This window comes from Pipistrellus hanaki (genome assembly GCF_964339955.1).
Source record: "Pipistrellus hanaki genome assembly, chromosome: 17".
NCBI classification, from domain to species: Eukaryota; Metazoa; Chordata; class Mammalia; order Chiroptera; family Vespertilionidae; genus Pipistrellus; species Pipistrellus hanaki.
The window spans coordinates 41,134,507-41,162,487 of NC_140519.1; the positions used below are offsets into that span (position 1 = coordinate 41,134,507).

General features: G+C 50.0%; 1 protein-coding gene across 1 annotated transcript; it reads right to left on the minus strand.

Moving 5' to 3' along the window:
- Positions 1-997: 997 nt before the first annotated feature.
- LAPTM4B (lysosomal protein transmembrane 4 beta) lies at positions 998-27,813 on the minus strand. The gene is made up of 7 exons (XM_084864601.1): positions 27,452-27,813; positions 14,056-14,164; positions 8,625-8,698; positions 7,577-7,699; positions 6,751-6,849; positions 4,387-4,482; positions 998-1,435 (listed from the first exon to the last, which is right to left on the minus strand). The coding sequence occupies exons 1-7, from the start codon at positions 27,548-27,550 to the stop codon at positions 1,358-1,360; spliced, it is 678 nt and encodes a 225-aa protein (XP_084720727.1). The 5' UTR covers positions 27,551-27,813; the 3' UTR covers positions 998-1,357.
- Between the last annotated feature and the right edge of the window lie 168 nt (positions 27,814-27,981).

A 27,981-nucleotide genomic window follows, 5' to 3' on the forward strand; every position in this document is an offset into this window, starting at 1 on the left:
ACGACTAGGCATCCTTGGAAGTTCCAAGCAGTAGGATGTGCCTTGCAGGGAGGGAAGGAGCCATTTTATAGGATCAGGTAAGGACCCATCAGCCATGCCCCCTCACAAGGTGAGACAGACCTCCTGGAGCCAGGCAAGGGCAGACCGCGCAGGGAGGGGGCCCGGTGGGGATAGGAAGCCTGGAGACAGGGAGCTCAGGGCGCCATGCAGTGCCTGGCACATCGGTTCACCCCGTACCTCGGACGAGACGCGGCCCTCCCTGACCTCGGACGCGGGTGCCCGGAACAGCCTTGTGCCATGGCTGCTCTCTCACTGCCGGGGGCTGTCCAAGAGTCTCAGGTCAGCCCACAGACAAATCCAAACTGTCACTGAATGGACGCCATCCAGGCTCCCCAGAAAATCACTGTGTGTGTTTTTTATAATATTATTATTATTACTTTTAAATATATTTTATTGATTTTTTACAGAGAGGAAGGGAGAGAGATAGAGAGCTAGAAACATCGATGAGAGAGAAACATCGACCAGCTGCCTCTTGCATACCCCCTACCGGGGATGTGCCTGCAACCAAGGTACATGCCCTTCTCCGGAATCGAACCTGGGACCTTTCAGTCGCAGACCTACGCTCTACCACTGAGCCAAACCAGTTTCGGCTATAATATTTTTTTTTTTTAAATACTTTTTTTAAAAAAATATATTTTATTGATTTTTTACAGAGAGGAATAGAGAGTTGGAAACATCAATCAGCTGCCTCTTGCACACCCCCTACTGGGGATGTGCCCGCAACCAAGGTACATGCCCTTGCCCGGAATCGAACCTGGGACCTTTCAGTCCGCAGGCCGACGCTCTCTCCACTGAGCCACACCGGTTTCGGCAGGAAATCCCCGTTTTACTTAGACACATGAACGGACTCCTCCTTCCCTCCCTGGAGCCCTGATTCACCGTGAAGAGCCCCACTCTCTCTAGGGTTTCCTCCACACACAGGAGCGGCTTTCATATGGTTTCATTTTGATTTTATTTGGTTATTTTTGAAAGAGACAGAGGGAACAGAAAGGAAAAAAAAAAAATGTGAGGAACCCCCCCAACGCGGGGGCTTAGGGTACAAAACCAGACCTCTCTGCCCCAGGGGCCGACCAGACCGCAGGGCCGCGTTTCAGTGCCTGGAGAAGTCAACCATCACAGCGCCGGAGCGAGAGCCTATGTGTACAGCTAGAGGGTTTCAACCGAACGCTAAAAATGTAAGCCGCGACGTTTCAGGAACAAAGGACTCTGAGAGCATCTCAGGAGAGAAAGGAGAGCGCGGATGCCGGGCGGGCTGCCTGCACAGCCCAGCTCGCTCTGCCCGGCGCTGCCGCCGGCCTCAGGCGGACACGTAGGGGGGCGGCGGCTCCTTGGCGATGCCGGTCACCGTGGCGTCGTCGTACGGGGGCAGCAGCACCTGCGGAGACAGAAGACGGGGTCAGGGTGGGGAAGTGTGTGTACGTCCTCCTGAGCTTTGACTTCCGTGGAACTTACTTTGAAAATATATTTTATTGACGTTTTTACAGAGAGGAAGGGAGAGGGATGGAGAGCTAGAAACATCGATGAGAGAGAAACATCGATCAGCTACCTCCTGCACACCCCGTACTGGGGATGTGCCCGCAACCAAGGTATGTGCCCTTGGCCGGAATCGAACCCGGGACCCTTCTTTTATTTATTTATTTTTTCTGGGACCCTTCTTTTAAACGGTTTTTGTTTTTCTGTTTTGATTTGGTTTAGAAACTACTCTTATCTATTCTCTTTGAGTCGTATTTAGGAAAGTATATGTCTGGCCAATAATGTGCATTGTTTTATAGAAAGACAAAAAAGCACACTTATCATCTGCCAACCAGAGCCCCGGGATCTTCCCCGAGGTCACCCTGAGACGGTTTAATCGGGGAGAAATGCCATCTGGCCTAATATCTGACAGGAAGTGAAAGACACAACATGTTACTACGTCTGTGTAGACTCCCAAAAAAGACCTGGACAAAAGATAAGCATACAGTGATGTATGCAAGGATCTTAATATAGCTACGGGGACAGGGAAAAATGACAGAACTCCATCATCCCACCCCCCTTAGGATCGCAGAGTGAGGCCCCAGTGTATTTATGTCAACTCCTAAATTTAGTTCTCGTTCAGTCTGTCTTTAAACACGAAGAGCCCTGCTTCAAAGAAGACATCTGGCCCTCGCGGGTCTGGCTCCCTGGAGAGAGCGTCAGCCTGCGGACTGAAAGGTCACAGTCACAGGTTTGATTCTGGCCAAGGGCACATGCCTGGGATGCGGGCTCGATCCCCAGCAGGGGCGTGCGAGAGGCAGCCAATCAATGATCCTCTCTCTTCACTGACGTTTCTATCTCTTCCTCTCCTCTCTAAAATCAACAAAATATATTAAAAAAGAAATCTGTTCTCCAGATTGCGGCCACCAGCAAAAGGAAGCTGCCTCCTTGGAGAAATGGCTGATTGCAGGTCTGGGCAGGCAATGGGCCAGATGAGTGCAGGACACCTTGTCATGCCGGACAGCACGTGGCTCCCACAGCCGGTGTCAGAAGTTCCAGGCTCCAACCTGAAGAGGCCCCAAATGGCTAATCGTGGTACAATGTGAGCAACTACAATGTACCCACTTTCAAGAGAAAGCTTCATTTCCCCCCTTTCGAAAGTTTCAAGATAGGTATCAATAATAATGATTTAGGCTTACTGGTAAAACTTATCAAAACAGTTGTACTTCGCAGCTGGTTCTTATAACAATAGGCCTCTTTTTGTGAGTTTCTCTATTACTTAAAAACACACCTCCTGCCCAGTCCATGTGGCTCAGGGGCTGAATGTGTCAACCTATGATTCAGGAGTTCATGGTTTGATTCCTGGTCAAGGCACATGCCTGAGTTACGGGGCCTGTCTCCAGTAGGGGGCGTGCAGGAGGCAGCCAATCAATGATTCTTTCATCATTAATGTTTCTCTCCTTCTCCCTTCCTCTCTGAAATCAATAATAACCCTGCTCCTCACTGGTTACCACTAGAGAATAATGAACCGACTTATCATTTTGAAAACTGATAAAAAGAACAAAACTAAGTATATTTATCGATGGCACAAATGCAACTGGGTAGCCAATTAATACCGGAGGGAAAGTTACTCTCTATCAGCATTCCCGCTAACAAATGAAAAAAGGAATGATAGAATGTCATAGTAATATAAGCCCTAAAGAATCAATGAAGCTAGGCATTAGGTAGCAATGGTTGCTGACATCCTAGAAAGACAGAATCAGCCAGATACCATATGCCTCCTGGTGGAGGAACAAATAATCCACTGTGAAGTAATCTTGGGAAAAACAGTGGAAAAAAGAATAGGGAATGGCTCTAGATTCTAACTCACTGGAAAGTCAAAGGACTACAACCAGAAAAAAACTACAGTCTGCAGGACAAACCAATTTCTTCAACAAAAAATTACAGAGACCTAAAATACATACAGGGGTGGGCAAAAGTAGGGTGACGGTTCTTTGCGTGGAAAGTTACTACAATAATTAGTAAATAACTATACGAGAATCAACTTTCACAGACTCACAGCTGTAGACCTACTTTTGCCAACCTCCCTGAACTGAGCCATAGAGTCTGTTTCAAAGAAACGGCTAGAAAAAAAATATGACATGTATGAGACAATTGGGAATCTGGGCACTTACTGGATATTTAATGATGTTAAGAAATCACTTCGTATAAAAATTATTTCATATATCAGTATGCTTTAAAAAAACAAAAAACAAAAAACAAAAACCACAATACCATTCTGTGTTTTTGAAACAGTTTAAAATACCGTCAGAGAGCTGAGACTTCAAGTGGTGACCTATCCCTGTATTTTGGAATAAATGATCAATGCGAGGGAGTTATGAGAAATGATAAACCTCCCTTTTCCCAGGAATACCATTCTTCAAAAAAAAAAAAAATTTTTTTTTTAAATGAAAAGCTCACTGAGAACGTTGACAAAGTAGTCACATTATCAGCAGCAACTCGGTTTCCTGAAAAAGGACACGCTGATACAGAACGACCGGGGAGATAATGACCAACACCCGCCCTCCAGCAATCCCCCAGCTTCTCACGCCAGCACTCCGGGGAGCACCCGGGGCCGGCCCAGGCCCACGGCCCCAGCCTCCTCACTCCACACCAGCACCGGAAGCCGTTCCGAGGGAAGAGTCTATTATTAGAAGCGCTGGGTGTCCCGCTGAAAAGCCAAGGACTCTGAGTGGATGTGAGCCTGCAGGAAGCTGAACTGTTACCCCACATCTCATTCTGGACCTTCCACATGGAGAGAAACATGTTTCCTCTAAAAAGCTCTTTGGAGGTGTTTTGGGGACTGAACAGTTCTTAGGTTCACCGGGCGCCTACCGTGCTGTCGTTGCTGGTCACGTACACCAGCACGTCGGAGTTGTTCCTGCCGTTGATGTAGCGGTAGCAGTTCCACACGCAGCTGATCAGGTAACCCTGAGAGGGGTGGCGATTATTCAGTCGTTAGTTCTCAAACTCCAGACAACGTCCAATATCACCGCAGATGGAGCCGCACCACAAACCCTTTATTTACATAAGTTTACAAATGCATCCGTTGACTCTTCTAGACCAAAAAGGCTTTGCAATCACAAATATCGGGTACACTTACTCTCTGGCATAGGGCGCTACGCTAGCCTTATTCTATCACACCACCCTGGTCGGAGGCGGAAGCAGAGAGGGGCTGAGGGCAGAATAAGAAATTCAAAGAAAAGACAGTAGCCATCGCCAAACACATTGACCGCTCCCAAATCCCCTGTCAGCATCCAGGCACTCAACACCCCAATGGAAACCTCTGTGGTCTAACTCTCTCTAAAAACACAATAACTACACTTCAGTGACTTTGTTTCTTATTTGACGTTTCTGTAATCCGGAAGAGAATTTAGTGGATTTCCCAAATAAACTTGCACTGACCAGTTCTGTCCATCCTCTACTGGCAGAGCTCAGGAGGGAAAGCATTGCTCCCTCTACTGTCCTAGGAACAGTGGAACTGTCATGTGATGGTGCTGACTCCCAGGGACCTGGAGCAGTGACAAACCTTATGGATGAGTGACAGAGAAACGTGGGTCAGGACGCCGCTCATTGGGTACACTCCGATGTGAGACCACGTAGGAGCCCCTTAGTAAGTGGTCACTGAATGAATGAAGGAACAACGGATCTAGCCATGCGTCCGTCCCCTCACTGAAACCTCACAGTCCCCTACCGATAGTTTGCCTAACTACTACTACCGCTATTTGGTAAGGAAAGACACCAAGGCCATGGGCACCGTTGGAAACAGCAGTGATAGAAGGTAAGTCTAGGTGCTCTGATCCACAATCTCAAGTAAGCATTTTCAATATAAACGAAAACGCCTACAAAATGAAAATGCCTTTTTTTAAGAGCATTACCAGCCTCTGAGCTTCTGGAAATGGCAGAGAGCAGCTGGTCAGATGAACCTTCTTGCAGGTAAAACTGTTAAAGCCAGCCACAGACAAACAGACATAAAGACACACACACACACACACACACACACACACACACACACAATGTGAAAGCAAGTGGAAAAGCGTCAATCACAGGCAGAAGCGAAAGGGGACTCTACCCTCCAAGACAAAGTGCTCTGAGTGGGATCGGAGAGTCCGCAGCCTCTGCCTGGGGCCCCGCCATATCTACCTGTAGCCTGGGGGGTCGGGGCGGCCAAGGACAGGAGTTGGGGTTGACAGAGCAGCCAGGGAGTTGGGGGAGTGGAGGAGAGGAGCTGCAGAAGCAGTAAGCCTCAACATGTGTGCCTAAATCCACCCAAATCCTGGACTACGACATGACACATGCAACATCCAAATTCTCCGTGTTATAAGGGGAAGTGTAGACCCAAATGATTTTCAACGAATCCTTATCTTTGAATGAGCCACTTCATCATATGACCTACTCAAAATGCTTTTCTCCCGAAGTGCAGCTTCCTCCGTTTGATTTTTTTTTTTTTTTTTTGAAGAATTGGGTAATTTTTATGTCAAAATAAAAACTGTGAATGGTATGAAGAATTAAAAGTTCAAAGTCCAACAATAAGCTGAGAATTTTCTACTCATTAGCAGCACACAGGAATAGATTACAGCGATGTGTCTGCTATCGGGTTTACAAGATGAGAAAGAATGCGGGAACACTGCTGACTGGAGCGCTGTCCCTCAGCCTCCGGGAGGTCAGTTTGGCAGCCTATCAAAGGCCTTCGAATCCTGCATTCCCTCTAATGTTACGAAACGTATCTTGAGAAACGTCTAATTATACAAAAGATGTGTCTAAATGCATTCCTTGTAGCAATACTAATAGCTGAAAGAAGGAGCAACTGTCTCAATGTCCAACAATAAGTAATTTATTAAATAATAAGTGGATAGAATAGACTATTAAATAAATAATGATGTTCAGAATACATTGCATTTTCAAAAACAAGTTAAGAACGCTGCCATAAATGCTGCAGTATATAATATATGCCGCACCATGAATGACAGCAAATTCGTTTTTCCTCATCCTAACGGATTTGGGAGTAACCCTGGCCGGAACGGGCCTCGGACGCTGGGTGAGGGTTTATCTCGTGCAGAGTAGAGAAGGAACCAAAGATCAGGCAATCCAGAAGCAGTCCCGATGGCGAACCAAAAGAATGAGCTGATGTGCGTGTGCTTCTGCGGCACTCATGGATACGTTTAATAAGAGGCAAGGAATAAATGTCTTTATTCTTACCTTGAAAGCCAAGACGATGCTGATAAACAGAAGGACAATGAGGACCAAACAGGTGGAGTTCACGGACATGGCATCCTCTTTGTAGGGAAAATCAGGGGGCTGCAGAAGGAAAGGGCCTCATTAGCCGCTCGCATTCATCACTCGGGACTACATCCCCGAGGCTTTAATCACACGTGCTTCTCCGAAAACAGAGGGCAGGGAGCTGTTCAAGACCCCGGGGATGTCCAGCCTACTTCTCCGGATGAAAAGCTACAAGCGGTGTGGTAAGGAGAGGCCGGCCCGCTCACAACGCAGGCGATAACTCTTGAAAAGAACCATGAGAGGAAGGTTCCTGGGAGACCCGAACACACCTGTGCCCTCCTGGTACGGGAAAAGCTGAACGGCAGTAGCTTACACACCTGACACTTGGATTGCCTGCAAATGCTGGACCGTTCCAAACCCAGAGCTTGTGCAGGGCAAAGGGGAGAAACCTGTTAAAATTAATCTTGCCCTGTGTTTACGGTTCAGTGGGTGAATGTCCTGAACCAGGAGGTCACGGTTCATGCCCGGAATGTGGGCTCGATCCCCAGGAGGGGGTGTGCAGGGGGCAGGCGATCAATGATTCTCTCTCATCATTGATGTTTCTCTCTCTCTCTCTCTCTCTCCTCCCTTCCTGTCTGAAATCAATAAAAATATATTTTTTTAAAGTTACAATCCTGACTTAAAAAAAAAACCACACAAACACACACCCCACCAATTAACGTGTGTGCACGCCTATCTGAGTTCCCGTATCCGCTCCTTAACCAGGTCCCCTCGGGAAGAGACGCAGGCCCGGGCGGCCACCTACCAGCTGCCGGATGTACTCCTGGATGGAGCTGGGGTAGACCAGCACGGTGATGGCCACCAGAGCGCTCAGGGCGAAGTCGAAGATCTGGTAACAGAAGAAGGGGACGATCCAGGCCGCCCGGCGCTGTGGGGAGCAGAAAACAGGCGCTCACACCCATCCCGTTCACAACGACCCACCTTGCTTTCCTCCATTCTGGAGATTTTCTCCCTTCGTCTGAAGGGAAATGAATAGCAGCCCATCCAGCCAGGCCACGACGGCAACCGGTAAGCCAGATGGGAGCCAACGAGCAAACCCAGGGAACATTTCTGAGGCTCTCTTGGTTTTCCTAGTGCTAGGTCCCTAAGAATGAGAGATTTAGGCTCTCCAAGACCCTCTCAGAGCCGAAACCGGTTTGGCTCAGTGGATAGAGCATCGTCAGCCTGCAGACTGAAAGGTCCCGGGTTCGATTCCGGTCAAGGGCATGTACCTTGGTTGCGGGCACATCCCCAGTAGGGGGGTGTGCAAGAGGCGGCTGATCAATGATTCTCTCTCATCGATGTTTCGAACTCTCTATCCCTCTCTCTTCCTCTGTAAAAAATCAGTAGAATATATTAAAAAAAGAAAGTTAAAACAAAAAAATCCTCTCAGAAAACCGAGAGTGCTGGCCTCGGACTCCTCACGGACAGCTGTCCAGATCACACAAGCAAGGGATGGCGGGAAGGACCTCCTTCTTTTTTTTTTTTTTTTAAACCAGGAAAATAATCAAACTTTTAATCCATGCTCATGGGGAGGAACTGAGGCAACACGGGGTGCATGATGACATATTTTGGACCAACAAGGGGGAGGATGGGGTATGAGACTCGGAAGGGAGGGTGAGTGGCTTACAGGTGGTGGAGGAAGAGCGGAACACACCTGGCAAGAAATTCCGGTTAGGCCGCTGGGGAACAATGGGGCGCCGGGCCCACAGGCCCCTGCCCGAAGCCCGCCTGTTTACCACGGGGCCAAGGCGGCCCTGCCAGGCCCCCCTCCCGGAGGGGGCTGTGCCTGAGCCTCCGAGGGCCCAGCTTACCTTGTACGCTCCATACGTCGCCATGGCGCAGATCAGGATCATGAGGAGAGAGATTGCGACAGCAATGCACATGTCTGCCAAAGGTTAAAAAAAGAAAAAGAAAAAGTTTTTAGTAGCTCCATTGTTTAAGCATTCCTTTAAGTCTCTCCTCAAAGGCACTTTGTTTACACACCGACCACAAGCGAGGACACGTCATACTAAGAAAGGCAGCAGCGGCCTTTTGGGATTTGAGAAGGTGAGACTTGTTAAGGAAAAGTGTGGCTCCAAAGGTGTCCTCCCTAGGTCACAGAAATGCCTGGGGATAGATTAGAAATAGAAACTAGAGACGGATTTTCATATAAGTTTATTTCCAAATTGGGAAAGGGATATTGGTTGGGGATATATATCTAAAAAGTTGGACGTCTGGTCCGCTGAATTACATGATAGTTGTTTTTTAATACGTCGGTGTCTAACTTGTATTTTATAAACTCATGTGTGTGTCATGCCCCTATTAAAACCTGACACTGGCTTCCCATCTCATCCTAATAAAAGAGAAACATGCAAATTGGCCATACCTCCGCTACACCCACAAGCCACGCCCACCTGCCAATCAGGGCGAGTATGCAAATGAACCCAAGAAAGATGGCGGTTAATTTGTATATCTATGCCAGAACGAAGACTAAAGACAGAGTAAGAAAGAAGCCAAGCACTGCAGAAGGGAGCGAAGCTGCAGAGAGGCAAGCAAGCAAGCTGGGCACTGGAGAAGGGAAGCAGGCGGGCGGCAGAGAGAAGGGAGAGAAGCAGGCGGGCAGCGGAGACCACGCAGGAAGCCCCATTGCAGGAATCTTCCTGCACGGGGCCTCTAGTCTAGCATAAAATCTCAATTTCTTATCATGGCCTTCCTGTCTCTGCTTATTCTACAGCAGGCCTAGCCCCAGCCGGTTTGGCTCAGTGACCAGTGTCTCAGCCTTTGGACCGAAAGATTGTGGCTTCGATTCCGGTCAAGGGCACGAACCTCGGACTGCAGGCTCGATCCCCAGGCCCAGCCTCTCTCCCATCGATGTTTCCTCCAGTCTCTACCCCGCCCTTCCACTCTCTCTAAAAACCCGATGGAAAAAAATATCCTCAAGTGAGGATCCACAAAACAAGCAACGAACACTAAAGCAGGCCTACTCCCCCAGTGTCGGCAGACCTCATCCCACTGCCTTGAATCCAGCCATGACACTGGGTTCATTCAACACAGCAAGGTCATCCATCCCCCTGGCTAGAAGAAACATCACTCCTATTTCCACATGCCTGGCTCTGCCTTTTGTTGTTGTTTTGTTTTTTAAAAAAAATATATTTTATTGATTTTTTACAGGGAGGAAGAAAGAGAGATAGAGAGTTAGAAACATCGTTGAGAATCATCGATCAGTTGCCTCTTGCACACCCCCCACCGGGGATGTGCCCGCAACCAAGATACATGCCCTTGACCGGAATCAAACCTGGGACCCTTCAGTCTGCAGACCGACGCTCTACTGCTGAGCCAAACCGGTTTCGGCTGATGTTTTTTTAAATATATTTTATTGATTTTTTACAGAGAGGAAGAGAGAGGGATAGAGAGTTAGAAACATCGATGAGAGAGAATCACCGACCAGCTGCCTCTTGCACACCCCCTACCGGGGATGTGCCCGCAACCAAGGTACATGCCCTTGTCCGGATTCGAACCTGGGATCCTTCAGTCCGCAGGCCGATGCTCTATCCACTGAGCCAAACCGGTTTTGGCTGGCTCTGCCTTTCGAACCAGGCAGGTCCCGGCTCGGTGGCAGCCCCTCCCAGGCCCTCCCACAGACATCACTGCTGCGTGTTCTTCACGGCGTATCACTGCGATCGGACCCGCATCTGTGGTGTGCTGTCCGTCTCCCTCTGCTAGGGGGCCCTCGGGAGGGAAAAGGCTCTCCACACCTTGTTCACAACCACAACCTCAACGCTGGGAAGAGGACAGATGGCCAGTACGGCAGCCTCTAGCCACAGTGTTCGGAATGAGGCCAATCTGAACTGAGATGTGCCGTAAGATTAAAACATACTCCGGATTCCAAGGAGTCAAGAGAGGGAGGGAGGGAGGAAGGGAAAGAGGGAGGGAGGGAGAGAAGATATAAAATATCTCCTTAATAATTTTTATACTGATCACAGGCAGCAGCGTCTGTCCAGTGTGGCAGCTTCTGAGCCGTCTCACGGACATCTCATCTCCGTCAGCCGTCCTCACTCCCAGGCGTGTTCCTGTTCCCACAGAGCAGATTATGAAACTGGGGCTCGGGGTTATGTAACTTGTCGAGAGCATTTGCACAAAAAGCTGGAGGATGACTAACGCTGCCCTTATGATTCCAGTCTCTGGCTCTTCCTACTGTACATGCTGCTTCCAGCCTCTGCACAGTGACCTGGAACCAGCCAGCCTGCTTCCTTCCCACAGGCTATTTCTCCGAAGGACTCCAATCGTGGGGCCATCCTCCCTTTAGCCCCAGCGTCTGAAGCAGGAGGTTTATGAACAGAGGCACGGGGTGGAAGGACATGCTAGGACAGAACTGTGACATGTCAACAAAGACCACCTGCCATCTCAAAAAAAATAAATAAAAAAATGAAGGTTCCTCAATTTGTTCTAGAGATTTAATGCAGTAAATTTATAACAATACTAACGATTTTTTAAAAATATTCTTTATTGGCCAAAACCGGTTTGGCTCAGTGGATAGAGCATCGGCCTCTGGACTAAAGGTCCCAGGTTCGATTCCGGTCAAGGGCAAGTACCTTGGTTACGGGCACATCCCCAGTAGGGGGTGTGCAAGAGGCAGCTGATCGATGATTCTCTCTCATTGATGTTTCTAACTCTCTATCCCTCTTTCTTTCTCTCTGTAAAAAATCAATAAAATACATTTATTAAGAAATATATATATGTATATTTTTATTGATTTCAGAGAGGGAAACAGAAACATCAATGAGGAGACAGTATCACTGACTGGCTGCCTCCTGCATGCCCCTTACCGGGGATCAAGACACAAACCCTGCTTGTGCCCTGACCAGGAATCGAACCATGGCCTCCTGGTTCATAGGTCAGTGCTCAACTACTGAGCCACACTGGCTGGGCGCTAGTGATTTTTATTAGAGTGAAAATCCGATTCTCAAGAAAGAAAAAGAAATAAAAGGTTTTGATAGCCTCGGACTAGTACCTAAAAGATCATGATTCCTTTAGGAATACAGACATATTTATAGTTTATAATTTCAATGCTAAATTAATTTGCCTTTTCCCTCTAGTGAGGAAAGGAGTACCGACAGGGGAATTTCACGAATGCCTCCGAGCATTCTTGCAGAGCCAGGGGAGGGATTAAATGTGAATGCACTGAAATGCCTTACATGCCAAGGCAGAGTCTCCAGTTACACACCCCCATTCCAGTGCTGCTGCTTGCATGTGAAGCAATGAGCATGTCACGCTCATTTTTGTTTTGTTTTTTTTCCTGCATAAAGCGCTGAGCTTAGTGGAATGTACCGGGTTGTCTACTTCCTCTTTCCTTTCTCCTCAGTGAACGAGGCACTGTTATTTCATTTAATCCTTACGGCACCCTTCAGGGCAGATACAATTATTACAGCTTCATTTTAGAGGAAAAAAAGATAACGTGCCCAAGGCTGCCCAGCTAGGAAGCGGTGGATATGTTATAGAAAGAGTCGGGCATCAATAAGCAATTATTGTGTGCAAAAGCCTATCAGAATGTACCGCAATCTCTGAAACTTAAACTCAGGCACAAGTTCTTCTCTTCTTTGTCTACTTTCATGGTTTCCAAATTCCGTGCAGTCATATTTTATAAGGAAAAAGATAATTAATTTTATGGAGGTTGGCCTATCGTGGGATAGTCTTTGACAACCTCAGAGGTCTTGAAAGACTTAGATAAACAAGCAAGCAAAGTCAAGGCATTATTCCAAAAATAAGACAATGAATCACCTTTGTTAGTATAAAATATTAATATGGCAAACATAATCATCTTTAAGAACTGCATATGCTATTCGGGAGGGAGGGGGAGTCACTCCCAAACTAAATCTCATAAAATCATGCAAAGATTTAAAATTTCCACCTTGCCCTAACTAGTTTGGCTCAGTGGATAGAGCCTTGGCCTGCAGACTGAGGGGTCCCAGGTTCGGTTCCGGTCAAGGGTTTGTACCTTGGTCAAGGGCATGTACCCAGTAGGGGGTGTGCAAGAGGCAGCTATTTCTAACTCTATCCCTCTGTCTTCCTCTCAAAAAAAAAAAAAAAAAAAAAAAAAAAAAAATCAATAAAAAATATTTTTTAAAATAAAATGTCCACCTTATTCAAAGAATACAAAATCAGAAACGTTAAAAGGTGCAAATAAAATGACTCATAACCTAAAGTCCCCCATGGACAAAGCTCCCTTGCCCTCGTCAGTGCAGTTCAGCCAGTGAGGGGCCCGGAGAGCGCCGAGAGCAGGGGCCGGGCCACCACCTGCGGTCAGCTTGCCCGGGGCCAGCTCTGCCCCAGCTGAACCTACAGTCCGGAGGAAAGGCTGGCTCTGTTCATGGTCAACAAATACTCCCGTCTCTCAAACTCCCCTGACTTTGCCCAGCAACACTCCCCCCCCAACTGCATTGCTCAAAGCCAATGAGAAATACATCTGCATGACCTTCTGTCTGGGATTAGGCACAGCCAGGACACGGCGTGACCGTGATTATAAAATATTCAGATGTCTGTGGCCTCAGAGCTGGGTGCCTGGCTCATGTTTCTATTTATCAGAAAAAGGCCCCAAACCCACCCAAATAACTACCAATGTGGTTTCCAGATGGAGAATGATCGCAAGAAAGGAAAATACTAAGACGACAGAAGACACAATAAGACCTGCATTAGCCTTTTAACCTTCCATCCGGCCTTGTATCCCCCCTCCTCCCGCAAAGACCAAAGGCCAGGGTAAAAAGATGATGGCAAAGCAATTGATTTTTTTTTAACTTTTTAAAAATTTATTTCAGAGAGGAAGGGAGAGGGAGAGAGAGAGAAACATCAGTGATGAGAGAGAATCATGGATCAGCTGCTTCTGCACAACCCCTACTGGGGTTGGAGCCTGCAGCCCTGGGCATGTGCCCTTGACCGGAATCGAACCCGGGACCCCTTTCAGTCCACAGGCTAACACTCTATCCACTGAGCCACACCGGCCAGGGAGAGCAATTCAGTTTTAAAAGGGGCAAGTATGTAAGATGAAAACAGAAAAAAAAAAAGAGTCCTTATTTAGACTCCCACACTGAGAACCCGCAGGGAGGTGCACAAATACCCACCGGGTTTGATTTGTAACGACGGGACGTTAAGTATCAGTTCAAATGGGCCCCCAAATCAATACCTGTAACTTCACAGGAAGAACTGGAAGCCGGATTCCCCGCCCTTGAAAATACCAAACTATCTACACTCGCCCCTGACGGTACTCACTGGCATCGTCCATGAACTCCAGGTCGCCCAGCTCCGGACTGGAGAAGTGGTGCTGGCTGGGGTAGGCCAGGGAGCTCAGCAGAATCAGCAGCACCACGGCATTGATGACCTGCACGCGGTCAGAAAAAAACACACACGCACGTAAGTGACACTCCCTGCATACAGTCCCCCCGATCACAGACAAGTGCACGGACACACGGAATGTAACCTCAATAGAGACCCCATGTGCCCCGATGGCAGCTGGGCTTCACCTCACTGCCCGCTCGGCCATGTCCATGCTCCTGAGCGAGTGTCTGCCAGTGATGAGACTTTTTCACCAGCTCAGGCAGTTTTTTTGTTTTGTTTTGTTTTTTAATATATTTTATTGATTTTTTTTACAGAGAGGAAGGGAGAGAGATAGAGAGCTAGAAACATCGATGAGAGAGAAACATCAACCAGCTGCCTCTTGCACACCCCCTACCGGGGATGTGCCCTCAACCAATGTACATGCCCTTGACCGGAATTGAACCTGGGACCTTTCAGTCTGCAGACCAACGCTCTATCCACTGAGCCAAACCGGCTTCGGCAAGAAAATTCTTTTTACTAACTACAGAATTACCCACCATGGAAGTCCTATTGAGAACCACGTATTTACAGAAGCGGTTCGAACGGGTCATTTGTTTCACAAAACGTCCATCCGCTGGGACCCATGTCTCAGTGGCGATCCGAAACGGTCAGCATCACTGTAGGGTTTAGAATTATTTTATTTTCTTCCTCTACCTTCCAGATTGATCTGCTTTCTGAAAAATGCCATTACAAAAATGAGAATAGCAATGCCCAGAGGTATACATGTATCACTAGCTTCAATGGACACTACAAGCATGTGGCTAACGGTGTTTGGAGGCGTAAAAGGGTGCAGAGTGAGACGCACGCTCCCTCCCACCCCTCTCCCACAACCACCCTTCCCCCAGTGCTGACCAGAGCTCCAAGCTTCCTGTTTCACGGCAAAGACCCCAAAAAATTCACAGCACATCGGAAATACACTGTGATCAGCAAAACTCTAGCTCAATAAAACTTCCCAGAACATATCCGAGGCTCGATGGGAGGGACGGGCTAGCCCCACAACTGCCATGTGACACGTGGGGGAGAAGCTGAACGGTCACATTTTCTCGGCAGGCAGCTCCCTCCCTTTACACTCTTATCTCTGGAAGGCAGTCCGGAGATTACGGGCTGAAATAAGATCAGATGATACCACCTAAAATGTGTCTGTTCCTATCACAACGAGGTCAGCTTTTCAGCTGCGAAGGAGTTGAAGGGGTGGGAGAGGGAGGGTGAGAGAAGGAAAAGGGAGTGGGTGGGAAGGTGTGTCCGGTCTCAGAAGGCCCAGGCGTGGGCAGCCACGGGGCTGGGGGTGGAGATGGACTGTGTAACACGTGTGACAGGACACCGTAGAGAACACGGAGGAAGACTGTGATCGGATGGGCCTCCAAATGCAGGATTTAGGGTGAAAAGCCTTGGCGAGAGTGACTGGCATGTAACAGCCCCTCCAATGAGTTCCCTTATCTCCTTCCACGCCTGGCTATGTCCCAGCTGCTCCAGTAATGATCACTGGCTGCTGTCCCGCTAGCCCAGGAGTCGGCAAACTGCGGCTCAAGAACCACAGGCGGCTCTTTGGCCCCTTACGTGTGGCTTTTCCACAAAATACCTCGTGCGGGCCATGCACGTACGGTGTGATTGAAACCTCGTGGCCCATGCGCAGGAGTCCGTTTTCGGCCTGGGTGAGTCTCTTTGGAAGTGGCATGAGAACACTCAAGGGGCCAAAGAGCTGCATGTGGCTCGTGAGCCACGGTTTGCCGACCACAGTGCTAGCCCAACGGCCCTTCTCTCTGTGCTCACAAGCCACAGGTCACAGTTCAGGTCCACGTCCCCTGCTAGGCGCCCTTGTTCGTGAGACAATTAGGAGAAAAAATAAATGAAATTAAGATATGATGGCCCTAGCTGGGTTAGCTCAGTGGATAGAGCATCAACCTGCAGACTGAAGGGTCCCAGGTTCGATTCCAGTCAAGGGCACATGCTGGGGTTGTGGGCTCGCTCCCCCGGTAAGGGGCATGCAGGAGGCAGCCGATCCATGATTCTTTCTCATCATTGATGTTTCTCTCCTCTTCTCTTCTCTTCTCTTCTCTTCTCTTCTCTTCTCTTCTCTTCTCTTCTCTTCTCTTCTCTTCTCTCTTCTCTCTCTCTCTCTTTCTCTCTTCCTCCCTCCTTGAAATCATTAAAAATATATTGATTTAAAAAAATTAAGATGTAATGGTAAGGTCATTACATGGCACCAATGACTCACCACTGTGCTCTTTTAATCACAGAGTATTTCATAAGAGGAGGTGCATGTTGACACATATTTATGCAACACCCCAACTGCTGGGTGGAACCTGGCCACCATGGGCGATGTGCATGCAGCAGGGTGGCCGGGTGACCCAGGAGGACCTAGGTCTGTGCAAGGAAGCGGGCAGGGGCAGGACCAGCCCTGGAAACCACCGAGCGCGGTCAGATGGAAAAGGCCAGCGACAAGCGCAAACCCCGTGAACACGGGGGTCAGAGAGCTTCCCGAAAGAGAGAAAATGAACATTACCCAACCGTCAGTTCTGACCGAGAAGGAAAGGTCACCACAAATGAGAACCAAGAAGACGGGAGGACCGGCCAGCTGCAGATTATGTAACGGCCACAGCCAATCTCCATGGAAGAGCGGGAGCCGGCCTACTTATCTCCCCGTTCGGTTAGTGCGCCTGGTCTTGTCCGTCCGTTCGGCGGGCTGTGTACGAACTGTTCCTGCTGTTTACAACGTGTTCCCGGGGGGTCGCATATTTTACTTTATTTTATTTTTTTTGTCCTTGACAATGATTTCTTCCATATGTAACCCCCTTCAGTGTCCTCCCAATTACTGTGGCGGATTTATTCGGTCCCTCGCTTACTCTCCAGGAACCCAAAGGGCACTTCGCTCCTGTCGTAGCAGAGCCTGGATGATCAGGGAGACCTCCGGCGTGGACCTACACCGCCGAAACTGCAAAATGCAATGACCCCCTTTCCGAAGCCTCCAGAAAAGAAACTTAAGGACGAACACTCAAACCCGCTGACAGAGCAATGACACAATAACCAGAAATTGGCACAGAAAGTTGTGTCCGAAAAATGATTTCGGCAGACTTCTCTATTATGAAAACTTGAAACGAAAGTAGGACGGCTAAATAATACCACAACCAAACAACAGGATCCTACCTAAGCATCAAAAAATCATAAAATAAAATAAAAAACTACACTAATGACGAGAAAATGTCCACAGCGCTCTAATGTTCAATGAAAACTGCAGTCTAAAAATGTTCTGTGATGAGAATTTTATTATTTATCTTTGGAATATGCTCACAGGCATCAACAACAGACTGAAAACACTAAAACATACAACGTTATAAACCAGTGGGAGGTTTGTAGATGTCCTGTACCTTGAATTATCACTATACCTTTCCATATTTTCCAGAGTGTCTGTTTTCAGAGTCCGGAAAAATATATTTAAAGCTTCAAAGATAGTTTAAGCTTTACTACAAAATATATTACACACTATTATTGTTAAATATATGACAGAATATTATTATTAAAATGTTATAGGAAATTATTATTAAACCCGACCCTCTACAGAGAAACAATAGTGGTAAGAAGACCACCGAACAGATCTGGCTGGCACTGAAGTAAAGACTTGGAAACAGGCATAATAGGGGAGAAATGTCGGAGTAAAAGAGAATAACAATTATAAAGGGATCTGCCACTTCCAAGGACAGGAGCTGGGTTTGCTGAGGACAACTAGAAAATCTGGATGAAATGTAAGTAAATGCCTGTGAGAAGGCTCTAGAGAGCTAGCCAGGAAGTGGAGAGTTACGGGGCAGGGACGGGAGATCCTGGACAAGGCACCTGCTGATTTCCAGGAAAGGTGATGGGGGCACAGGCTGGAGTGGCACCTTGGACCGTCTGCTGGGCCAGGGTGCCCATACCCCTTTGTGTCACTGACGCCGTTTTTGCTCCTCTGACAGACGGAGACCTCTGACAGACGGAGACTCTCGGCCTTCGGAGAAAGCCTGATCAAACGCCTAGGATGGTCCAGGATTACGGACTCCATCCTGGGTCCTTTGATGACAAATATCACCCATGGTCTTTCCAGTAACTCAGGCTCCTCCCAGGAAGCCACCACAGGGCATTCACAAGCCCCGGCTGACCCCGCCGGCCAGCCACCTGTCCGCGGGCTCAGAAGGCCTGCCCGGGGAGGGCTCTGGGCCGCTGTGCGGCGACAGGAGGCTGGCGGGCGGGGTGGAACCGACGGGCGGCCCAGCAGCGGCGACCACAGTATCTCTGGACGGACTCGGCGGGGTTCTGGCCTCCCCTCTCGGGCTGAGAGGCCATTCGAGTCTCCGAGAACCCAGGGTCCCCATGATAAATGCGAAAGACGCCCCAACAGCGAACGGAGGCAAAGAGGACGGTCCCGGGTTGAGGCCGGAAAGAGGAACGCAGTCCAAAGGGCCTTCGGGAAGCTTCGGGGAGGGGATGGCGGCGAGGAGGAGAACAAGCATGTCTTAAAGAACGCTCTGGGCCCCTGAATGTGAAAAGACAGGCCTACTAGTCCATAGCGTAGTTTAGGATGGGCTAGAGCACATATGTCAAACACAAGGCCCGCGGGCCAAATCCAGCCCGCCAGGCCTTGCAATGTGGCCCGCACCGCGCTGTCATCACTGCACTCCGCTGTCAGTTTATGACATTGTCAGTTTATGACTGTTCAGTAAACCATTCGGCCCGAGATTTAGGCTGGATTTTAGATTTTGGCCCCTTCTCTGATTGAGTTCGACACCCCTAGGCTAGAGAGACATAAACTCTGTGTATTAAAAAAAAGTTTCAAGCACTAAAGGGTTAGAAGAAATCATGATCTTTTAGGTATAGTCTGAGGCTATCATTACCTTTTCTTTTTTTTTCTTCCTTTTTTGAGAATCAGATTTTCACTCTAATAAAAATCATTAGCCCTCAGCCAGCGTGGCTCAGTGGTTAAGCATCAACCTATGAACCAGGAGTTCACCGTTCAATGCCTGGTCTCGGCACATACCCGGGTTGCAGGCTGAGTCCCCAGTAGGGGGCATGCAGGAGGCAGCCGATCAATGATCCTCTCTTATCATTGATGTTTCTCTCCCTCTCCCCCTCTCCCTTCCTCTCTGAAATCAATAAAAATATATTAAAAAAACAAAACAAAGTACAGGATCCCATCTCTGGTCCAGGAAGGCTGAGGACTCCCTGAGAAAGGGCCTAATTCTGATGCATCCCTCTGGTCTTCCCGGGTGACCCTGTAAGAGCTTCTTCTCCCCAACCCACAATGCCTCCGTTTCTGCAACCCTTCAGCCTTCTGCTGTTCGTCAACACAAACGTGAGTGCCTGCTATGTGCCAAGTATTACTGCTCCACCCCCTCTGCGCTCTGGAACCAAGGAGCCTTGTAATCCTAGCAGCTCACGGTTAATGAAAGAAATAAGCTCACACTTCTTTTTACTGAGATTTTGAAACTGCATTCATTCCAACATTTTTCGGCCCCCACATAACGCTAGACAAAAAAAGAGGACCTAAGTACTATGAGTTAGTCCATATTCTGCCCTGGAATATGGTGTCAAGATTGACAGCTGGAAAGAAACTATTTTAAAAAATATATATTTTATTGATTTTTTTTTTTTTTACAGAGACGAAGAGAAAGGGATAGAGAGCTAGAAACATCAACGAGAAACATCCATCAGCTGCCTCTTGCACACCCCCTACTAGGTATGTGCCCGCAACCAAGGTACATGCCCTTAACCGGACTCGAACCTGGAACCTTTTGGTCTGCAGGCTGCTGCTCTATCCACAGAGCCACACCGGTTTCGGTTTCGGCTGGAAAGAAGCTATTCATCTCTAATGAGCCTCTATTCCCATCCCCTGTGCCTACCCCCAGGGCGGATTTGCGGCCTCAATGAGAACAAATGTGGAAACCCACTGAAAACAACCATCCATCCCTCGACAGATACAAGACGTCCGTGTCACTGTCCAGACCAAAACCCCAGTTACTGCACCAGAGCTGCCGGGGACAGAGGCCCTGTCGGGCTGGGGCACACAGGCGAGCTGGGACCTCCTCCAAGCGAGCGAGCTGACTATCTGAAAGGAAGCCCGGCGGTGTGGCTCCGCGTTGCTGATTCAGGAGTGCCGTCCCGTCCCCACAAGGCGGCGGTTTCCATTCCCAGCCAGGGCCCACGCCAGGGTTTGGGGTCCAATTCCACTGCTGAGTGTCCCAGAGGCAACTGATCAATGTTCCTTCCTTCCTTCCTTCCTTCCTTCCTTCTCTCTCTCTCTCTCTCTCTCTCTCTCTCTCTCTCTCTCTCTCTCTCCCTCCCTCCCTCCCTCCCTCCCTCTCTTCCTCTCTCTCAAATCTATATATATTTTTTTTATTTGAGATATATATATATATATATATATATATATATATATATATACACACACACACACACACACACACACACACACACACACACACACATTCTGGAGTTGGTACCAGAAAGGGAACCTCGCCCGGAGTGGGTCTGCCTACAGCAGTGGTCGGCAAACTCATCAGTCAGCAGAGCCAAACATCAACAGCACCACGACTGAAATTTCTTTGGAGAGCCACATTTTCTAAATTTAAACATCTTTGAACGCCACATCTTCAAAACAGACTTGCCCAGGCGTGGTCTGTTGTGGAAGAGCCACACTCAAGGGGCCAAAGAGCCGCCTGTGGCTTACGAGCCGAGCCGCAGTTTGCCCACCACTGGGCTAGAGCCAGCGGTAGGTAGTGTGTGGGTTCTTGACTTTACGCAGGAGAAAGCTCACAGCGGGAGCCCAGGTGGAGGCCGGCGGTGAAAGCTGGGGACGTGACACTGGGAGGGCTGGGGGCTGGGCCCGGGCTGGGCTGCTCTGGCTGGAAGTCAGAGAGAAGGGGGCCGTGGGGCAGGCTCAGGGGGTCGGGGGCAGGCTCAGGGGTCGGCTGGTCTGGGATGAACTGCGGATGGCTGGCGCCCTTGGCTGCCCAGGCTGCAAGCCTCCGGGGCCCTCGGAGGGAGGTTAGGGGAGGCATGCCTGTGGGGGAAGGAGAAGGGCGGAGGGGAGAGGGGGGGCCTGGCCAGCTCCAGGGAAGGAAGGAGAGCACCCGTGGGCCCTTTGTCTGCAGGCTTTTCTCTCTCTCCAGCAGGTGGAGACCTCAGGGCGGGTCTGGGGAAGGTTTCCACAGAATCTTCATCGGCTGTATGCTGATGGACCAAAAGGAGGTCTATTTTCATTTGTCCTTGGGCGTGCCTGGCACACACTCATGAGATTCCTGTCCCTGGCTCCGGGGTGGGGTGGCTGGGAGGAGGGTGTCCCTGGCTGCGGGGAGATAGGATTTAGGTGGCTGAACTGCTTGCTGTTCCACTACTGGTCTCAGGTTTCCCTTTTCCGCTGGTCCTGGCCCACTGGCCTGTCTCAGAGTGAGGATTTGAGAAGCACACGCTTGGATGATGATAAAAAAGGACAATATGCACAAAGGATGGCCCGAGCCTGGTATCCAAGACGGAAGCTTTCGGCTACCAGGACCGTTTCTTGCTAAAAGCAGTTGGGGCCGAAACCGGTTTGGCTCAGTGGTAGAGCGTCGGTCTGCGGACTGAAAGGTCCCGGGTTCGATTCTGGTCAAGGGCATGTACCTGGGTTTTGGGCACATCCCCAGTAGGGGGTGTGCAAGAGGCAGCTGGTCGATGTTTCTCTCTCATCAACGTTTCTCTCTATATATCTCTCCCTTCCTCTCTGTAAAAAAAAAAAAAAAGCAGTTGGGGGAGCAGGTGGTCATGTCCTAGGGCCGTGGTCGGCAAACCGCGGCTCGCGAGCCACACGCGGCTCTTTGGCCCCCTGCGTGTTCTAACGCCACTTCTTCAAAACAGACTCGCCCAGGCCGAAAACCGACTTCTGCGCAGGGGCCACGAAGTCTCCATCGCACTGTCCGTGCGGTATCTTGTGGAAGAGCCACACTCCAGGGGCCAAAGAGCTGCCTGTGGCTCGGGCGCCTCGGTTAACTGACCACTGCCCTATCCTAGGGCAGCATTTCCCCCTGACCAAAGCCAATCTTCCCCTCAGCTGAGTCTGTTTGCTGTCTTTTGGCATCTAGGATAACACACCTGATAACAAGCCTTTAGGATAACAAAAGAGTAATTTCCTTTCTTCCCCTCTTCCCCTCAAAGCACCCCACCCCCGGGGAGACCACAAATCCCTTCATTGTTGTCACTGTGTTAATTGTTAACTGTTAACTATCCTGTACCCCCTACATTAAAAAAAAAAAGTATGTTTTATTGTTTTCAGAGAGGAAGGGAGATGGAGAATCACCCATCAGCTGCCTCCTGCACACCCCCTATGGGGGATTCTGCCAGCTCTCCGGGCATGAGCCCTGACCAGGAATCGAACCTCTGCCAGGGGCAGAAACAGAAGACTGGGGACCAGCTATTAGTTACGAGAAATAAAATCAAAACTATTAACCGTGCTCTGTGAACCACGCTGGTTCTGTTCGGATCAGGGGAAGCACATCCTAGCCTGGCTGGGAGCTGCAGGCTCTGGGCCATGAGCGCCAGCATCAGCACCCAGCCCCTCCTTCCTCCCCAGCTGCCCATCCCTGCGGAAATAAATGGCTGGAACAATCTAGTCCTGGAGGCCCCTGCCCTTCCCCACCGCCAGCGCCCCACTGTGCGTGATCTGGCCCTGCGCCACCCCCTCTCCCCCACCCCCAGCCCGCGTGGTTTGTAGCCTGAAGTGATTACACCGGGCCCGTAATCCCTACTTTCCACCCAACAGAAGCCGCTGGCTCATGGGGGAGAGGATGAGTACTTTCGTGGAGGGCCTGCTGCTGCCCCATGCTGCCGGTGTTACTGGAAAAAAACGTGCATCTGTGATTCAACCCTGTCCGCTTAGTGTGACGGGCAGCCTGGACCCACTGGGGTCTGGTGTCATCTCGACCGCCTGGCTCAGGGGTCCATGCTCAGCCGCTGCCGGGCTATGCATGTTACATGTTACTTTTTACCCAAGCCCAGAGGTCTCCCTGTTTTACTGTCTCCCGTCTCCCAAGTCTGTCACCAATGGATGTCATGAGGTAGCCACCATCTCCTCCTTGGATTCCGATGTATTCAAATACGTGGTAAAGCTGCCATTTTCCCGGAACATTTTCTCAGTCCGTTGAGATTTTTGCTTCCCAGCAATTGTCTTCCGGTTTGGCTCAGATAAACTCATAAAAAAAAAAATCTCTACAGATGTGAACACTGACAGTTCTTACAAATGAGTAAAAAAAGACAAAACCCCTCCCACATAGGCAATAAATAGCGCTTCACAAAGGAAGGTAACGTGATTGGCCAATAAACCAGGATAAACGTTCCACATCATCTGTCATGAGGAAATGCACACGGAAGTCACCCTGAGTCGCCGCCACATATACCCGCCGAAATGGCTAACATTAAAGACGAACATCCAAATGCTGGCATGGCAAGGATGTGGAGCTACTGGAACTGCGTACCCTGCTGGCTGGCGTGTCAGGCGGCAGAACTGCGTTGGAAAACTGGTTGGCACTTGCCTCTGACCAGCAATTCCATATCTAGGTATTTACTCAAGAGAAATAAAAACAAAGTCTTGTGCAAGAATGTTCACAGCAGCCGTATCTATAATAACCCCAACCTGGAAACAATCCAAACGTCCACTGTCTGGCAAACGGGCAGACAAATGGTGGTATATTCATAGAATAATAATGTAATACTCGGCGATAAAAAGGAACAAGCCACTAACATACTCCAGCAACATAAATGGTTGTGCTGAGTGAAAGGAAACCAGGTACCAAAGAATACATACCGTATTCATTCCACTTATACCAACAGGTAAAGCTCGCCTGTGGAGTGGGGCTGTGTGTGGCAGGGATGAACTGGGAAGAGACACAAGGGAACTTTCTGGAAAGGTTCTCTAGGGATGTGGGTTACACCGGCACCTGCACTGGTCAGCTCAATGAACTGTGCCCTTAACATCGGTGGATTTCACCACATGTGAATCTTGCCTCAATAAAAGAGAGAAATAAAAGACAAATTTTAAAATCTCTACTATAAATACCTGATGCAATATGCTTTGTTACTGGACCTAAGAAAACCTTGACCACTCCAAGGCAAAAGCAAAAGGCACAACTTCTGAAAGTAAAACAGTGAAAACAGCATGGGCTCAAACATTCCTCAGACTACCAGCCAGCCATGGGACCTGCCGGAAACCACCTGAGCTCTCCTGGCCTCGGTCTGCTCATCTGTAAAATGGGAGGAAGAGCCCTGAGTGGTGTGGCTCAGTTGGTTGGAGTGTGGTCCTGTGAAGTGGGGGTGGGTGCAGGAGGCAAAGGATCAAAATTAATTCCTTCCTTTCTTTCTCTTTCTTTCAAAATTCATCTTTCTTCCTTCCTTCCTTTCCCTCCCTCCTTCTCTCTCCTCCTCTTCCCTCCCTCTCTAAAGAAACAAACAAACAAAAAACAATTTTAAAAATGGGAACTAGCCGAGACTGGTTTGGCTCAATGGATAGAGTGTCGGCTTGGGGACTGAAAGGTCCCGGGTTCGATTCCGGTTAAGGGCATGTACCTTGGTTGAGGGCATATCCCCAGTAGGGAGGGTGCAAGAGGCAGCTGATCGATGACTCTCTCTCATCGATGTTTCTAAGTCTCTATCTCTCTCCCTTCCTCTCTGTTCAAAATCAATAAAACATATTAAAATAAATAAAAAAATAAAAATAAAAAATAAAACCTTAAAAAAAATAAAAAATAAATAAAAATGGGAACTAAGTAATTACTTCACCAGGATTATATAAAAATTAAGCCTATGCAAATCTAGCCTAGTACCTGGCACACTGCACTTTTAGAAATGGTGGTGGTAGGAAACTATTAGGAAATGCATGAATAATATTTTACCTCCCTGGCAATGGTTTATAAGTTTAAGAAATTACCCTTCCAGGGGACTCTTATTGGAACGTCTTCCCCTCAGCCTCCCCTTTTCCCCGCTGAAAACCTGCCCCTCCTGATACCCGATGGCATTCCCGCCACGTGGCTGGTGAGAGGAGGGGGCGGGCGGGGGGAGAAGAAGGGACAGGCTTACCCCCGTTCATGGAAAGCACCGTTTTGGTAACCAACTTACATGGAGAGGCGTCTGAGGAAAACTCTGTGTTTTAAAAAAGTCTCAAGTGTTTTCTGAAATAAAAAATACTTCCCATGAAGATTATCAGTACATAAGCCAGGTTTCCCAATAACAAAGTTTCCCTAATGTGTCATTCTTAGAACTGCTGGGAAGTTCTCTAACCTTCCAAAGGGCCATGTATTTCCAAATGCTAAGACATGCACCCCAACCACCCCTTCCCCAGAGAGCATGCGCCGCCGCCGCCACGCAGAGCCAGCGGAGAGCCAGCGGAGAGCCAGCAGAGAGCCAGCGGAGAGCCAGCAGAGAGCCAGCAGAGAGCCAGCGGAGAGCCAGCAGAGAGCCAGCGGAGAGCCAGCAGAGAGCCCGCGGCGTGCCCTCCTTTTAGCGCCCGGACCCTGTCTGCTGGCTCCCCGCCAGCCATGGGCTCCGCAGATTTACCCTGCGGCAGATCACATCCCGGAGCGCGTCTGCCTAACGCGGTGCCCTAGATTTTACAGATCGCACTCGCGGGTGGACTTGCAAGTCTGCAACGTGAAGTGTTTTCAAGGACACAGGGCATTTGTATAAAATGTCTTATCCATAAAAGCAAGAAACATTCTGAAGCCTCCTCCTATCTGTTGGCTATCCAGTCCGCTTTAAATTTCTGCAAAAGGATTTCCTGGTTTTTATTAGCAAAGGGAGGGTGGAGCCAAGACACAGGTTCTGTCTGCATTCGCACCGAACCATAGTGAACCACACAGCCCCAAGGCCCGTCTGAAGCCGCTTTCAAGGCCAACAGGTTCTATGGTGTGTCCTGGGGACGGACTGAAAAAAGCAAAGTTGAAACTATAACGTAGCACAGAGAAGACCATAGTCCCGGGGACGAAACGTTTTGCTTAAATGGCACAACTACACCATTAGATATTATATATATTTCTTTTAGAAACAACAACAACATGAATTTCAACCAAAAAACCCACACTGATACTTAAAACTGTATTCTCACTAAAGGAGTCCTCTATGCTATCTTACTGCCAAGTGTAAGGTGTTTCCTCACGATGCTCAGGTGTGACCCTCCCTCAAGATGTCACAAAACTTAATGAAATGCAAGGGGACACCACTTCCACGTTGGCACAGCCTGGGGGTGCCCACCCCCCCCCTCTCCCAGCAGGCCCTGGGAGGGGCCCTCGGGTTCCCTCACTGCCCCCTGATGGTCACTGCTCCCTCACCAACAGCTTCTTTAAAAAGTTCCCACCTTGCCAACACTGGTTTGGCTCAGTGGATAGAGCATCGGCCTGCGGACTGAAGGGTCCCGGGTTCGATCCCGGTCAAGGGCATGTACCTTGGTTGTGGGCACATCCCCAGTGGGGGGCGTGCAGGAGGCAGCTGATGATGTTTCTCTCATCAATGTTCCTAACTATCCCTCTCCCTTCCTCTTTGTAAAAAAAAAAAAATCAATCAATTATATATACTATATATATATTTTTAAAAAGGTTCCCACCTTAAGGAAATCAGACTTGCCTGCGGTCTGATAAGAAAGGTATAGGGATCACCTGTCGAGAAGCAGAAAAAAGTGGGTGTAACGTGGCTCCCCCGGGCTGATCGGAAGGCAATCACAAGGAAATCCCTTCCTAGGGCTTTGCAACAGAAGTGGGGGGAGACAGTGGGCGGAAGGAAGTGCCCACAGAGGGGCACAGTGAACCCTCGACCACTTCATCTCGGACCCGGACGCGCGCCGCCCGGGGCCAGGTGCGGGCAGGGAGCTCGGGTGCCCGGGTGACTCACGTGCCCAGGCGCCCCAGGGCGCCGTCCGGACCGGACCAGACACACACACACACACACACCCCTACCCCCGGGGCTGGGAAGAAAGGCAGGAAAGCACGTGCTCCGCCGATAAGACCCCGGGTCCCCGGCCGCCGAGGGCACTGGCACCGGAAGCCGCGGCCGCAGCGCGCCCCGAGCGCCCCCCCCCCGGACCCCGAAACCCCCCCCAACGCCCAGAACCCGCCCCAGGCTGGCCGAGCCGGGGCGCCCGGGGACAGGAATTAAGTTTCTAATCCTGGAACTGGAGGCGGATTAGCGTCCGGCCTTCGGATCCAGCCACCCGGGGCCGAGCGGGGAGCGGACGCGGCCTGCCCGGGCGGGCGGGCGGGGGCGGGGAACGGGCCCGGCGCCCCCCGCAGGCGCCCCCGCAGGCGCTCACCAGGTACGAGGCGCCCAGCAGGATGGTGCCGGTGCGCACATGGCAGCACAGGCAGCAGCTGTTGGAGTAGAAGCGCGTCCAGGGCGCGATCATCTTCATGGCTGCGGGCGCGGGCAGGGGCGCGGGCCGCTCGGTGCGTGCGGGGCCCCGGGCGGGGCTGCGGCTCCCGGCCTCTCCGGCTGCGGCTGCGGCCTCTCCGGATCGGGCTCCGGCTCCTCCGGCTCCTCCGGCTCCGGCCCCTCTGGTTCCGGCCCCTCGCTGTCCGGTTCTCCCGCTGACCCAGGCGGCGCGCGTCCTCGAAAGCTCCGAGCAACTGCGGGGCGGACTCTGCGCTCCGGGACCGGGAGGAGGCGGGGCGGGGCGCGGGGGCGGGGCGGCCGGGCCACGTGACCGCGCTCCGGCCCGTGACGTCACCCCGGGCTCCTGCCCGCAGCGGGCGGTCCCAGGTCGGTGGACCGGCCTGCCTGCCCCCTCTCTTTGGGTAACTCCATCAGGGACTGAGATTCTTTCTTTCTTTTCCTTTTTTTTTT